Consider the following 14,956-nt stretch of genomic DNA (forward strand, 5'->3'; position numbering starts at 1 on the left):
AACCAAAAAACTCACCACATCGTGCCTGATATGCCATAGTGCTCATAGTGCAGGAATGGTTTCCGCCAAGGGTGACAGGGAGATGCCCCCTCTCAGCATGAGAATGCATGACTGATACGACACTCTCGCAGACCTGGGCAACGATATGGTATTTTTTTCAGCTTCATGATGGATGCGTTTAATGGCACTGCGTATCACCAGCACTGTTGAAGTCATTAAAGGAAGAATGAACAAAGTGGCTGCTGACTAAGCTATGCGGTGCTACTTCCCATTGCCAAGTCCGTAGGCTGGAGCCTGGCAGACAGTGGTGAAATTCTGGCCAAATTCTGGCTTCATCAAATATCGTCACTCATACTGTCGCAGCGAACGTCAACAAGCCAAGCCCGACCATCTGGTATTGTCCTATGTCGTGACCACCAAGCATTGCCCGACTCGGCCACCATGCGCCCTCCCACTCCCCAGGCCACTGCAAATATTTGGTGTTCAGGTGGAGACGGTGTCCACTGTCAACCTGTGTTGATATCTGCGCAGGTACCTACTATGGAAGAAGGCCAAGGCACTCCCTTTTCATTTTTAGCACGTGGAAAATCCCCCTAAATCTTCACTCGGATGATGAAGATTGTATCTGCATCCCACTACTATTACCTACAGACAAAGCATCCATATACGAGCTCGACAGGTACTGCAACATTATGTTAGGTCTTATGACACGTTACGGTGATTCTAGCCGTGGAACGAATGAACGACACAAATCATGTTCTGTGGTGCAAAACTATTCTCAATTTTCAGGCTTCATGCCATTTTTGCCGGCAGACGAGTCAGAAAAAGATGAGTATGACGAACCATTTGAGGCTAATGTTGATGCCATGGTCCACATTCCACGCAAATCATATGGATCACTCAACAAGGCTCTCATACACACTGCAGATAACACTCTGTAGTATCTGCAAGCTCACGTCACGTGATACACTCATGGAACTGAAACCTGAGATAGTAATATCCACTAGCATCAGTAAATTCACAAACTCCTTAACCGCACTTGCCACAAAAATAGAGACTTATTTTCGCTTGTTTTTAATTACTCACTTGTGCCGTGAGCTTCACAAGCTACTGAATATTTGCCAAAGCCAACAAGGTAGACAAGGATAAAAAAGCTGGCAATTTAAACACGCAGCACACAAGCACAAAAAAGTGAGTAGTCTCTGCAGTCTCGCCAAGACTTTGGTACCGAAGCTCACAATAATAGCATGCAACAATACCAAAGCCACATATACACCGCTGTGACAACCATTTTGAATATTGTTGTGTTTGAAAGAGGAAGGGCCAAGCCCTGGCTTACTAGAGCTGCTCGTTGGTAGTCGAATATGCCTGGTCAGAGGCGATACTGACCGCTGCTGTGATTTGAACCGCACAAGCCCAGTTTGCGGAAGCTAGTCCCACACAATCAGAGGGAGACTGTTGCAAGGATGAACTTCATCTTACCGACTCCCGCGATATTCTCTATGGTATTTGAATCTGGAGATGTCAGGACGGGCAGCAGTATGATATCGAAATGTAAGACTGACAGCCAACTATCCACGACAGAAAATTTCGGCACTGCAGAGAAGCAAGCGAGTAAGTCCAATAGTATAACTAGCCCCTGTTGAGCCAAGCATGAATGAATGATGGGGTCAAGGACATATGCCACCAGAAGTAGGTGCTGCTGATGCGAGCTCTCCCATCGCCAACCCGATGCACAATATCAAGGGGGTGGCAATTACCCACTGCACAGGGAAAGGTGAAAACTGTGATCCTCACATATGATGAAAGCTTACCCCCCAAACCATAGCGACAGGCCCTCCATTTGGCATAGCATAAAAAAGCACAGATCTGAATTGGTGTCTATCAGTAAAGGAGCGATGTCGAGATGCTCACAGCTTACGCTATACCAGGTAGTAGTCCTGTAAAGCTGAATGCAAGTCCAGCCACCTGTACAACTGTTGGTTTGTGTGTCCATGAAGGAATATAACACCAAGCTCACCTCTAGCAGAGTAAATTCCCTGAGAAACTCCTGCTTGTATCCTAGCTTGGCTAGAATCGCTTCATCCGCACCTGGTTGCAAGTGCAACTCCAAAATCGCAGGAGTTCCTGTAGTAGCCATATTGTACTGTTGCAAGTAAACGACTTGGAGTGAGCCTGAGTCACGCCATGCAACACATGCTGTATAAAAGCCACGTAGGGTGTGGAATCGCCCGTAGCAGCATCCAGTCATGAACAAGCACTCTGGGTAATCAGGAGAATGTATATAGAAGCTTGATGCCAGCTGGTGTGATCCGGATGGACATTCCCCCAAATGATTTATCACAGCTTACGGTCCGGATCTCCAACAGCTGATTTTGGGGCCAACCTGTGAGTAGAGGGTCGGGAGCTTACAGGGGCATGACATAAGCTGTGATTATGGTGGTGTGCTGCCTGACGAATGCTAATATCCTTTCACAGGTTTCAATTTGATAATGGCAGCTATTGGCATCTTGCTACCCCAAGTTTCAGTCTAAGAATGTATCACGCGAAATTGGCACAAAGCAAAGTTGGGGATACCACAAATCATACCTGCATGATGCCCATGACAGGCTTGTTGGATTATCCATCAGGCTTCTCCACATTCAGTCGGAATGTGGAGCGACACAGCCCATCAGCCGCCATTGAAATTTGCATGGAGCTTGAGCAATGAGAATGGTTTTGCGCTCTTCACACACAGAAAACTTGTAAGGAGCCGAGTGACATGGTATGAAGCGCAATTTTATCCATTCATCCACTACATGGTAGGATCATAAGACACTGCAGTAGTAGTCCAGGGGACAAACTCAATCACTGTTGGTCCTGTGAATCCGTGATGATATAGATACTCTGTCACATCAGTGAATTCATGAGTCCTTGATATTGTAGCCATGGAAACTATAGAAGGATGTAATTCTGCCTCTGCTAATTATGGCTATGTATGCTGCGATAAATTTGAGTTGTTGATACATAGCCATTGATGTCTGCAAATCTAGATTACCATGAGGAGTTTGTGACGAGGCCGTGACATCGTAACATGATGACCAGCAAGAGATGGTAGTGTAATTGTATCCCCCTTGTTGAGCATTCTCATTCTCCAATACTTATGTTTCAATTACATAGCTATTCAAAGCTTTCTTGTGGAAAGCGGTGTTTGCATTGATCATCAAATCTAGATTAGCATGCGAGTTTGTGACAACATTGTGACATTGCACCATCACTGCCTGCAGGGGCTGGTAGCATCAAGTGTGTCCGTTTGTTGAGCATTCTTATGTTTCCTTCTTTATGTTTTAATTATATGGTTATTCAAAGCTTTCTCGTGGAAAGCGGTGTTTGCATTGATCATCAAATTTAGATTAGCACGCGAGTTTGTGACAACATTGTGACATTGCACCATCGCTGCCTGTGGGGGCTGGTAGCATCAAGTGTGTCCATTTGTTGAGCATTATTATATTTGCTTCTTTATGTTTCAATCATAACATTATTTATGACTTTTTGGTAGAACACGCCTTTTAAATTGATTAACTTGGCATTGGCATTGGCGACTAAGGGCATTGCTCCAAGGGTTTTTGGATGTTGTGTTCAATATCACTACAATTTGATAAAGTAAGTCTGGTACATAATTAGCTGAGCTTGAAAAGGACCTCCGCATCTTGGCGTGCACGGGCAGTAAGCATCATGGCGTCTAGCGCACCCAAATGCCGCATCGTGGTAAATAGGTCTGCGAGGTAGATTTCTAGTGGCAGGCACATGCAAACTTCAGTGGCACATAGGTGTTTGAGCCTTGCCAAGAACACAGCAGGTATAACAGGCAGGGAGCTGTGTGGTAGTGGAGGGGTTGGCAGTGTGGGGAACATCCCCACTGTAGGCCCATATCCCATATAATTCCCATGCCTTCCCACCATTTTCCCGTGTGTTCCGCTACCATCCCGCTACCCATCTGCATCTTCCCCGAGCCGTCCGCTACACAGAACCAAGCAGAACCCAGCGGAACCCAGTGGAACAATCGCATACCACACGCATCATATCCTTTTAGCCTTTGGAACGTCCTCCTCTGTCCTGTCCTTGTCCTTCCATCCTCGCTGGTGAGTACTAGCTATGCTCCCCATGTTACTAACATGTTCCTATCTCCTTACCTATGTGTTACGGTACTTATACAGATCCTTCCACTACTCGGGACCGATTCCTTATCTCACAGCCTCACCCTGGTTGTAGCATAGCACATTTCAGAACCCCTTCCTATATAGGTAGCAATAGATGGGATCTTAGTTTTTTACCTTCTGATAGACTTGACCCCACTTCCACTTACAGAGTACTTCCCAGTACTCCACTCACTGTCTAAAATATCTTCCTGAATCTATTCCTGATCACATTGCATCATTCCCGCCCCCAGTGAGTTCCGCTCGAAATGCCCAACATCGGATCCGACGACTTGGAGCAAGTACCAGACACAAGCCTGGTCCGACTTTGCCCAATCATCCTCCTGCAGGCTCATAGTTTCTTTTCCCTCCATTTGTTTCCCATTAGTTCCGTTTGTTCCCCGTTTGTTCTTTTTGTTCTGCGTTAGTTCCATTAGTTCCAGCTCGTCGCGCGCTGAGTTCCGCTCGTCGGGAACCCTCTGCATCTTTGTGTTCCCAGTCCTAGTAAGGACCGGAACCCTTCGGGTCACTAGACAGAGTCTAGTCTTTGTTTCCTCGCACTTATTTGAGGACTCGCTACCCAGTAGCAATCCCCTCGGGATGAGTATAAGTCTCGCACCTGTCATATCCCATACCTCCTGGATCCAGAATTCCGGATCTACTCCATTAAAGTCTGGTTCTCCATCCTGCTATTCCGCCCAGCACTCCGCCTTCATCTCCACACTCACCCCTAACTCCTTTTAGATTAGCTATTGCTCCGGTCACCAGTTATGTCCTTTCCGCTATGCTTATTGATCTGTCCATTCCTACTTCATTTCTGACTTCACTGCTTTGATCTGTTACACTTAGTAATAGACTTTCCACATGCTTCATACATAGCCCTTACCTTTGCTGACTGATTTACTTACATGTTACCTACAGTATATAAACCCCGGTGATACTCCAGAACTCCTCAGTTTGAATATCATCTTAGTTCTGCTCATTCCTGCAATCTCTGGACTTGAGTCTCATCTCTTGTCCACCTCCGAGTCTCAGGGGTTAAACCTTAGGACTACTTCTCCAGCTCTACCTTAGGGTAGTCTAACCTCTGTTCAGTTTCTACTCTGGACTTCCATAGTAGCCTTACTCCATCCCCGCATAAACCTTCCAGAGTTCCGCCAAACTCCACCAACACTAAGTCCTCTGGAACTCCCCGGACTTCCATCAGACTTCCCCTCTGTTCCCCGGAAATTAAAGGGCACGTACTTGGGTAAGGGGCGCAGTGCATGAGCTGAAGCCAAAGCCCTTTGAGCAACCTCTCCCTTGAGCACGACCTTAACAGCACCCTTGTTAGACTTCTGAATCTCACAGAGTCTATTTTCCTCACCCACAGCGGGCCAGACAAAAACGAGCGAGTGAATGGTAGGTGATGTTCATGGTTGCGCTGCACTCCCCAGATCCAGTTTATCCAACACAAGCATGCAGATTCATGAACTGGAGCTTGAGTTGCACTGTTAGTGCGAATGATCAAGAATACTCATGGTTGTGCTGCACTCCCTGATTTAGCTTAACCAACACAAGCATGCATATTCATACCATCCAGTGACATGGCAAGCTTATGAATCCTGGTAGTGGAGGGGTTGGTGGGCCGGACAAAAACGAGCGAGTGAATGGTAGGAGGCGCGGGTGGGGTCTTGGAATCTGATTCGTCTGTGTCGGGTTGACCTGAGGGGTCTAGTGGAGGTGTATGTACACGGCTGACAGGCCCTTTGAGATACTGAGTTTTCTGTGTGCAAGAAACGGACAATGCCACGAAGAGCCTCGATCTACTTAAGAGTCAGAAAAACAATAAGATGTCATTGAACCTGCACAAACCTGCTCCAGAAGGTGTGATGTCTCCACATTGCCCTACATGGGCACATTCTCTGAATTGATGAGCTGTGCGCCAGCAGCTAAACACGCGCAGTCACCAAACTGTTCATTTAACCCCGATACAAAGAAACATACCTTGTCTCTCCGAAGCAGCAGCCAATGCCTTCAGCTTTGCGTTATCTTGCTCAAACATATCTAGGTCTGCCTGCAGTTGCTCCATTGCTTCCTCATACGCGCGCTCCTGCTTGTGTGCTTTCGAGAGCTCAATCTCAAGATCTGCAATGGTGTCTGCTTGCTTCTTGACCACCTCCATGCGCCACTCCATAAGCTCTATCTTTACTCCTGATTCCTGTATCGTTTTTGGAGTGATTTGTGAGCAACAAACATCATGTCAATAAAGGCAGTGTTATGCATCCTTCATCATTGAGAATCACAGTGACGGATGTTTTCATGAGCCCAATAGATGCAGCAAACACATCTAGGTCATGGTCAAATGAAAGTGCATACCTGAGCTCGCACTTGCCCAGGTCCTGCTCAAACCCATCGAAATATGTTTCTGCAAGATGGTCACACTGGGCTAGCATCCTGTGTCAGCAGTAAGCATTTTCCATTCAGTTGACATGCAACATCAGCGCAGTTTAGCTTCTAGGATGCGAATTTTCGCGTGCATGGCAGAATCCTCGGTATGCTAGAATTTTTGACTGAAATGAGCGTATATAGGGTATATACTCATGGACTTATGGTTATGGGTGATGATATACTGACATATTTCGATTTCAGCAAGCCTATCATGATGTTGTTGGGCTGCTGCTTGGAGATCAGACGGAATGAGGAAAGGATGGCGCACATCTGGCCATCCCTGGTCAAGAAGTTAGATATAGCGTGAAAGGGAAGCACAGATGACTTGCCTTGAACCTTGCGTTGGGCTTTGCGTCAGCATCTGTACACTGAATGCATACCATGACACACTGAGGCCAAGTCACAGTTGTGACCTGTCACTCATAATATCAGCAATTTTCCAAACGATGTGATGAAGAACTCTCATCTACAACTGGCATGGGGATGGGCTGCAGGATCAACCTAGCAGAGAGGGCAATAACTTGAAGGTGTGGCAGTGACGGACTGAGCTCGGAATCGGAATCAGTGATAAGCTTCCGGAATCTGAATGTTACCGTTAATCAGTGAATTCATGACTCTCTTATTGTCAACTACACTGTAGTAGACGCAGTCAACCTGAAGAACAACACATTTCTTAGGCATAAGTTTCACTTCAACTTCATTGTCATGACGGAAAGTGGTCAAATTACATGTATACTACTAGTAGGACGTGCCATAACTATAGTAACTGACGTAAGTTGAATGCACGAAAATCAAGCATGGTATGTGGTTATGTCTACCAATCTGGCATGAATGCAGGTTTTTGAACTCTTCCCAACACAGCAGAGCTCTCTGGGTTGGTTTTGATGTGGTCACAAATATACTCCGATAGTAATGTATACCTAGGTTTGAAATTAGATACCCCAAAGTCAATGGACATGTTTAGCTGTCCGCTCGCTAGCTCCTGTAGAGCACACTCCACAGCCGCTGCAGCTGTGCAAAACAAAGCATCAAGTTCAGTAATGTAAGGCACGTAGCCGAGTTTCAAAATGGTGTTGATAACGACTGTGCATATGACGCGATGTTCGGGGAGTGATGCAGAGAGGAGATAGGAGCAGGGGAATGTTGGTAGGGGCGGGAAAGGCGGAGGATAATGCAGAGGGGCGAAGGAGGATATTTGATAGGGGCGGAGTAATAAGGGGAAGACTTAGAGAACGGCTCTAAGTCGGAGCAGAGGGTCAGAGGGTCGGAGGTGACAACAAGTTGAGACTTGTGTCCAGAGGAGGCAAGGTTCTACTGAGAATTCTCACAAGATATAACTGTGAGAAGACAAGTAATATTAAGACTGAGGAAAAATATCTAAGTACATGATATGTTATATACTACTATGTATGAGGCAGTGATCAGGATAACTATGCAGTAAAGCTATGTACCAAGGATATAGTTTGTAAGTATTTTACATAGGCGAAGACATAAGTCGGGGCAGATATCAATATGTATGCATCGGATCAGCGATTGAGTGGTAATAGGAATTACCGGCCATCCGGAAGTAAGGGTCTATGTACCAATAGGGAAGGCATATATCTAAAAGGGGAAAGAGCTCCAGTTGAATGGAGAGGTTATGGAAGGGGACCGGTTGAGCGGTTGAGTGGAAGTGTAGGGCAGAATGCGGACTTGTGATTGGACGGAGTGGAGGATGAATGGGGCGGAGGGGTTGGAAAGCGGAGCAGGATATCAGTATCGGAGCGGTCAGATCAGGTATATGACATTCACCATATCAATCAGATACTGTGGTTCGTGATCCTCCGACCAGATTGACGAGCAAAGATCATACCCGAATTTTGGCCACACCATGGGCGCTTTTCTTGCATGTTGACATGATATCTGCAGACGGTGGCATTGTGAATGATATGTAGAACACAGTGAGGTTTTCTGCACCCCATCGACTCCCATACTCTTTGGAAGTTTCAGATACATTTGAAAATTAAGGTAGGTACTGCAGCTTACCTTCATCATATACACTTGCTGCTGAAACCAACTGCCTCATGAGCCGCCATTTTTGTTTCTTGCTCAGTCCAGAATGGGCATGTACTGAGCATGGATCGAATGAGTGTCACGCAGTGCGTCTTCGAAGATTTTTCGATGGATTTGGATCTTGTCGTTGTATCGTAAAGGCGCTATGCGAGATGGTTGCGAAGGTGCTGTGGATGGAGTAGCGCCCTGAAATTCATTAGTGATTAACAATTTATAAAAAATAATGATGGTAGCCCACCTGAACGTTAAACCCCTCAACTTTGGTCGCACACGAGGGTATGGCCAAAATTTGATTTCAAACTGGTTTTTCCTGTGGTTGACGATTGTGTGATCCAGATGGACATGGAGGGGGAGGCAAAGGCTCCCTGACATGGAACAAGTCTCCGAGGGACAACTGGCTCATCCAGATGTAGCAGCTTTCCAAGAGGCCCAATATCCTCTGAGCCTGGCGCTAAAGTGGGTATTCCATCAACAGACATGATGGGCAGGAGGGAATACAGGAAAGTACTGAGAAGGAGATGGGTGCGATGGCCCAGATCCCTGGTAAGGGATAGCAGAAGGGTTGTACACCGGGTGATACCCTACATGCGGATTGAGGGTGAACTGGAATGGGTTATCGACGAATGACATTGATGGATCTTTGTCAGCGCCAGGCATGACGAGATCATAACGATTGCAAAGGTTTGTGGGTAAATCAACAAAGTGGGGGTCTGGAAAAGTATTTGCAGAGTGGGAGGCACGGCCAGGGAAAGAAAGTGGCGTATAGGGAAACGATGCTAATGTCTGGTCGCCCATGTCAGAGCTCTGGCTCACTGGCCCGGGCACATTCATGAAGTGGGACGAGTTATGGTGGGGCTGCTGGTAGTCCAAATCAAAGCTGGCGGCCTGGGGATAGCTGGAATGACTAGCTGCCAGACTCGGATGACTCTGGCTATTGTTATTGAGTGCAGCATTGGTGGGCTGTCCATCATATGAGTACATCAGAATCTGGGTAGTCTCAGACTACCAGGCTAGTACCAACAACAGCACAGCAGCATCATATAAGTTTTATTTCGGCCGCCCTCTATGCCTCAAAACGTTCAGATTCAGTCCAGTCTGGTAAATGACAATTTTGACAAACCCTTTGACTAATTAGAACTGCACAGCCCAGCAATGAGGCATGGGTGCTATATCAGAGATTCCTAATTAGGCTTTCAACACCGGCACAATTTAATGATGGATTCAATTCACCTTGCACTGTGGCCTGGAAAGTTTGGGGCGAGACTTTCAAATTACCTGTTGGGCATAGGGTTACCGCATGACAAATTGAGGAAGAAGTTCTAGAATTTTTGCGTAGCTCAATGCCAGGGAGTTGTAATAAGACATGTCATATCTTGTTTTGATGAACAAGTTCCATAGCGAAACACATCGGACTGAATAATAATTGGAGAAGCCCTTAGTTCATCGATTAACTCAAGGATCGTTGGAAGGATCCGGTCATGATGTCACATCATGGGGCCACGCTGAGACTTGCTGTGGCGAATAAGATATAGTACACCAGAATGGTGGGAAAGAGATAAGTGACGAGTGTGAAGAGCATGGTCCCCAGCAGGAGCTGGTCGACATTGTAGTCCCAAGGATCCGTCCGATTCCTTAGCATATTATGTCGTCGGACGCTTGAGTTGGGTTATTTCTAGTTCTCAAAATATCATGCCAGTGAAACGATTCACCTCAAAAAAGATTCCAAGGCGACGCCACCAAGCATAACAAATGACCATACACCGTGACCATAGTCACCGAGATCAGATAGCACAGTTGTAGTACATGTGCCATAAAGATACACACAATATCACATACCATAGCAAGCATCATCGTCACCCCAAATGCGCTCCCAAGCTCAAGGCATACTGAATACCATCATGATGGGAAGGAGAGGTATGACAGTTTGGAAGCTTCCTATACATCAATGAGGATCATGCAGGGTATCGCACAGGGACGATGTCAGCACACTCTGTTCCAAAGCGAAATCAGCCCCATAAAGCTGTGCTGAATAAAATAGGCTGAGTTTGGTGTTGAGCTTAAGGCCAGCAGGCCAACTGTCGAGCCACGGAAGGACTCCTGTGCACGGCCTTGTCCTGGGTGTTTATATCAGAAATACTAGGATTGCGCAATGTGCAATGAACCTTTCAGACCTCAAAGATGAGCTTGAAAAGGTGCATAAAAGCCTGCCGGTCCTGCTGCAAAACCTGACCGTGACGAAGCGCAATGCCAATAATGAGATCATTCAGAATGATCCACTGAGAAGACTTGAGCCCCGCATCCCCATTTGGAACAGGTTGCATGCCATGGGGCAAGCGACGCAAAGTTCCTCGCCCTAGCCTTACTACTAGTAGATTCAATCTGCGGAACTGACTGTGAGAGGACGACGCCTACCTAGCCTCAATACTAAATTTTCTCGACGACACAAAGACAAAGGACGCCGCGACATGCCAGAACATGATATTGTTCAAGCTTTCAATTCCATCAATTGTACATTGCAAATGTTCAAGTTGAAGGTTCTTTTGAAAGCGAAGGTTGTGCTCGCGAATAGTAACAGTGAGGGATTGCTCAAGGGATTTTGCAGAGTTCCACTATGCCAGGCAAGCCGCAGCATCATGATATGACACAGGCAATTATTAGAAAACATACTTGATTGATGAGGATTTGCCCTGTATTTGACGTGCTTCGCTCAGACAACTTCCGAGTCAAGTTGGTATATGAAAAATCGTGCTTCTGAGTTAAGCTCGAGTGCAAGACCTCAACCTGAAGATTGAAAAGGTGTGTTCCATTCGAACCCAAGGCATAAAATCGCAAGGAGGTTGCATCATGATGATGATATCATCATCTGAGAAGCAAAACCGAGTCTGAATTGTAAGGATTTGAGTCAGGGATAGGCTTGTTGCCTTAGCGTCTAAACCGACGCAGTATCAAATCAGGTTACGAGGATCTGCACATCTACTGTGTCTGCAGTTAAGAGAAAACGGATCTGCTTCTATTCTGAATAGCCATGTAATGTATCAGAGAACCATCCTGCTAGCCCCCCACAGATGCTCCCTGGTCCTTGGTAGTATCCTCCACCACCCTGCTCTGGCCAAGTACAAGTTCTAAGGCCAGCCTCAGAGACAGCCCTAGCAGTGCTCTTACCCACGTTAATGCACACAATTATCAACAACCAGCGGGAGAAACATACCCTCTGCAATATAATACACCCCAGTCCCATATATCTCCGCTGAACGTCGGGAACCAAGCGGTGCCACAGTTGCCTCAAGGTGATGATTTCTTCAGCCCTGGACCTCAGTTTGGAATAGGCAACATGCATTGTCAATTTCACCTACATCAATATTCAACAGATACATACACAGAGTCCCCAGCAACAACTGCCTCCTTCTGCCTCAGTACCCGACGTCGTTTCAGCATCTGGCAAGGGAGAATGTTGTTTGCTCAGACCGGTATCTAGATTGATATGATAGCGAGTGCAAGGATGATTTAGCTTGTTTTTGATGTGTAGCATAAGACTGGGCAAAGATGCGGCATCCCCAATTTATGACAGTTCTTAGTTTCTTGTTCAAAGGCTCAGAGGATGGTTGAGTTTCATGGTCTTGAGTTTTCTTTTCTTTCTGGACGCCTTGGAAGGAGAGCTAGAAGACGAGTTGACAGTATGCATTTTCAAAGGAATGGCGGCTTGTCTGGTCTGCACGTCGAAGGCTATCTGAGTCAGTTGAATGACACCCCAGGGCTCCATTCCTCCAGCCCACAGCACTCACCTCAGGATATGCATCAGCCATCTCCATCTCCCTACCCTTATTTCGGTACCCACCAGCCACCTCCATAGTCCATGCATGCTGGTAGCGTGCCTCAAAACATCATGATCTGCTGTTCATGGCTCGTCTTAAGGGACTTAGCGAAATTTTCGAGGAACTCACCTGAAACCAACTTCTAGTGTTATCTGAAGGCCATAGAACAAATATCCTGGGCGACTTAGCGTGGTATTAGGTAGTATTTTGCAAGGTACAGGCCGGGAAATTTGAGAGCACAAAGTCTGGAAAGGGTCTATTTACAATTGTTGCCTTCCCAGGATCCTTACCACGTCAACTTTAGGTTGGAATTACTGTTGAGGTGGGATTATACAAGTTACATGCCTCAGAATAGACTAGGATCAATGTCTCATTTCCGCAGTGAATGAAGGAGCAATCAAAATATGGTGAGGGAATCAAGTCAGTGTAATAGGCGGCCGGCCAAGGCTTACTACTCCTAGTACAGATCTGGCCTCCATTCAACGAATTCCAACTCAAAGAACTTGGACTCAGATCGTTTGATCTCTGACACGGATACTACTAGTATTAGCATCGACCGAATGTTGACCGTCCGAGTCAGACAACCACACTGCGACCCTTTCAACCAATACTGATTGACGAACCCAGTGTGTCAATCTCGAGCAAAGTTCAGCATCACTATCGATGCGTCAAACATATCATATGATAAGGATTGATTCGGCCTGGACTCTGACATCTGTACTAGTAGGCGCAAGGCTTACTACTAGTACTATGGATCTGGCCTCCATTCAACGAATTCAAACTCGAACTTGAACCTGACTCATCAGATCGTTTGATCTCTGATGCGGATACTACTAGTAGTATCGACCGAACATTGACTTGGACCGTCCGAGTCAAACGACCACACTGCGACCCTTTCAACCGATAATTGACGAGTGTCAATCTCGAGCAAAGTCAGCATCACTTGATCGATGCGTCAAACTTTGCAGCATATACCGTATACATCAATTCGGCCCAGAGTGACATTCGTGCTACAAACTTGAACTGCTTTTCTTTTCTAGTCTTCCATTTTTTTGTTATTGTCCTACGGTGTTTCTGAGTCCCAGCGCATGAAGTTCAAGTTTGATTGATACTTTTATTCGCTGCGTCAAAGGCTCTTCTTCTTCTCTTGCCAAGGATTCACAGCTCACCGTCTACCATAGTACTAATAGGTCGTGCATCTGAACAATGCAAATGCCGATACTTTGCTCACTCAGACTTGAAGCCAAGGCAGCGTGAGAGCACACATAAAGTGCGAAGTCGAGTCTGCATCAATCCTTTTTACCACACATTGATCATAATCCGAAAGCTACCATGACCGTACCGTCCCTGTAAGTAAAATTTCTTGCAACTACTTTCCCTCTATAGTAACTACCATGTCTTTATCCCGTCTATTTTGCTGTTCTTCACCATATGCAATCACATCAAGGACTGTCTGCCAGTCGGTGCTGGTTTTCTCCCGGCAGATGCGCTTGATAGTTGTGGTGCCGCAGCCATTCGGAAATAGTACGTTCTCCTTGTCGACGGTGTCGACACCTCCAATCTTCCTCTTGCGAGTCTGACAAGTACCACTGCTAGCGGTGTGAGAATCTTGAGCTTGTACTATGACTTTACAGCCAAAATTGGGACCAGCTCCAGCCTCCTGATTTCCATCAGTACTTGAATGAAAAAACACGGCTGCAGACACCTACCGCTATCCTCATTGTGGTGGCTTCCTGACTTTCTGACTCGGACATCCTCAAGTTGTCCAAGGCCAAGCGAGTGTTAATTATATTCTTCTGCAGCATAGTGTCACTTGGGGAATTGATTCAGATGTTCAGACTTCAGGGGTGAGCTTTTTTATATTAGCTATGTGACTGGTGATGTACTACGGTAGGGCAGAGACTCCAACACCATACACACATTCTCAAGTATGCGTAGCCTTCGGCGGCTGAGTGCTTCGTAGCACAATTAGGCAATAATTCTGACTACCCTGAAGTAAGGTTCAAACCCAGTTCCCCATCTTGGTATGTGCTAAAATTAGTTCCATTTTGGATATGTATTAAGTTCCCATTTTTGTGATGTGCTATAAGAAAAAAGACTTATACTTGCCACGAGCTCCAGGACATTCAAACTCCGATGGGCCTATTTACCATAACCCTTACGCATGCCAATCGTAGTAACACCTCCAACCTAAGACCCCACGAGTTGAAAAATTATGAACACCAACTTCGCTCCACCTTCCAGCAATGAACTTGAACTTCAAGCTGAAGGGAGTCCATGTGTATACCCCTCCACACCTCTTCAGTGCCCTTGTTATCCTTCCACTGCTAGGACTCCCAGTACTCCCAGCCATCATTCAATTTCTCCTCCAAGCTCACCATCATTAGTTTCTACAACAGGATCAGGTATGAATGACTCATTTGTAGTAGTTACTGGTAGATAGACTCAAATTTAAAAATAATAGCAGCCCACACCACATCAGATGAT

The 14,956-nt window shown here is 46.2% G+C and overlaps 4 protein-coding genes across 4 annotated transcripts; all 4 read right to left on the reverse strand.

Annotated features, from left to right (window-relative positions):
* Positions 1-1,670: 1,670 nt before the first annotated feature.
* On the reverse strand, positions 1,671-2,448 carry EDB91DRAFT_1351645 (uncharacterized protein; the record flags this gene model as incomplete). Its single annotated transcript, XM_041326141.1, has 4 exons — positions 2,021-2,448; positions 1,922-1,968; positions 1,815-1,869; positions 1,671-1,763 (listed from the first exon to the last, which is right to left on the reverse strand). The coding sequence occupies exons 1-4, from the start codon at positions 2,249-2,251 to the stop codon at positions 1,671-1,673; spliced, it is 426 nt and encodes a 141-aa protein (XP_041168967.1). The 5' UTR covers positions 2,252-2,448.
* A 3,273-nt stretch (positions 2,449-5,721) lies between these two features.
* Positions 5,722-6,610, reverse strand: EDB91DRAFT_1281278 (uncharacterized protein; the record flags this gene model as incomplete). The annotated part of the gene is made up of 4 exons (XM_041324732.1): positions 5,722-5,980; positions 6,067-6,106; positions 6,162-6,375; positions 6,461-6,610. 4 exons carry the CDS (start codon positions 6,608-6,610, stop codon positions 5,722-5,724), a joined length of 663 nt encoding a protein of 220 aa, XP_041168968.1.
* Positions 6,611-10,155: 3,545 nt separating this feature from the next.
* On the reverse strand, positions 10,156-10,308 carry EDB91DRAFT_1034991 (uncharacterized protein; the record flags this gene model as incomplete). Its single annotated transcript, XM_041312784.1, has 1 exon — positions 10,156-10,308. A coding segment is annotated over one exon (153 nt), but the record flags the coding sequence as incomplete, so codon positions are not given.
* A 3,530-nt stretch (positions 10,309-13,838) lies between these two features.
* On the reverse strand, positions 13,839-14,274 carry EDB91DRAFT_1088789 (uncharacterized protein; the record flags this gene model as incomplete). Its single annotated transcript, XM_041316515.1, has 2 exons — positions 13,839-14,129; positions 14,179-14,274. 2 exons carry the CDS (start codon positions 14,272-14,274, stop codon positions 13,839-13,841), a joined length of 387 nt encoding a protein of 128 aa, XP_041168970.1.
* Between the last annotated feature and the right edge of the window lie 682 nt (positions 14,275-14,956).

Source organism: Suillus paluster (assembly GCF_016628075.1).
Source record: "Suillus paluster strain FC165 chromosome Unknown EDB91scaffold_231, whole genome shotgun sequence".
Lineage (NCBI taxonomy): Eukaryota > Fungi > Basidiomycota > Agaricomycetes > Boletales > Suillaceae > Suillus > Suillus paluster.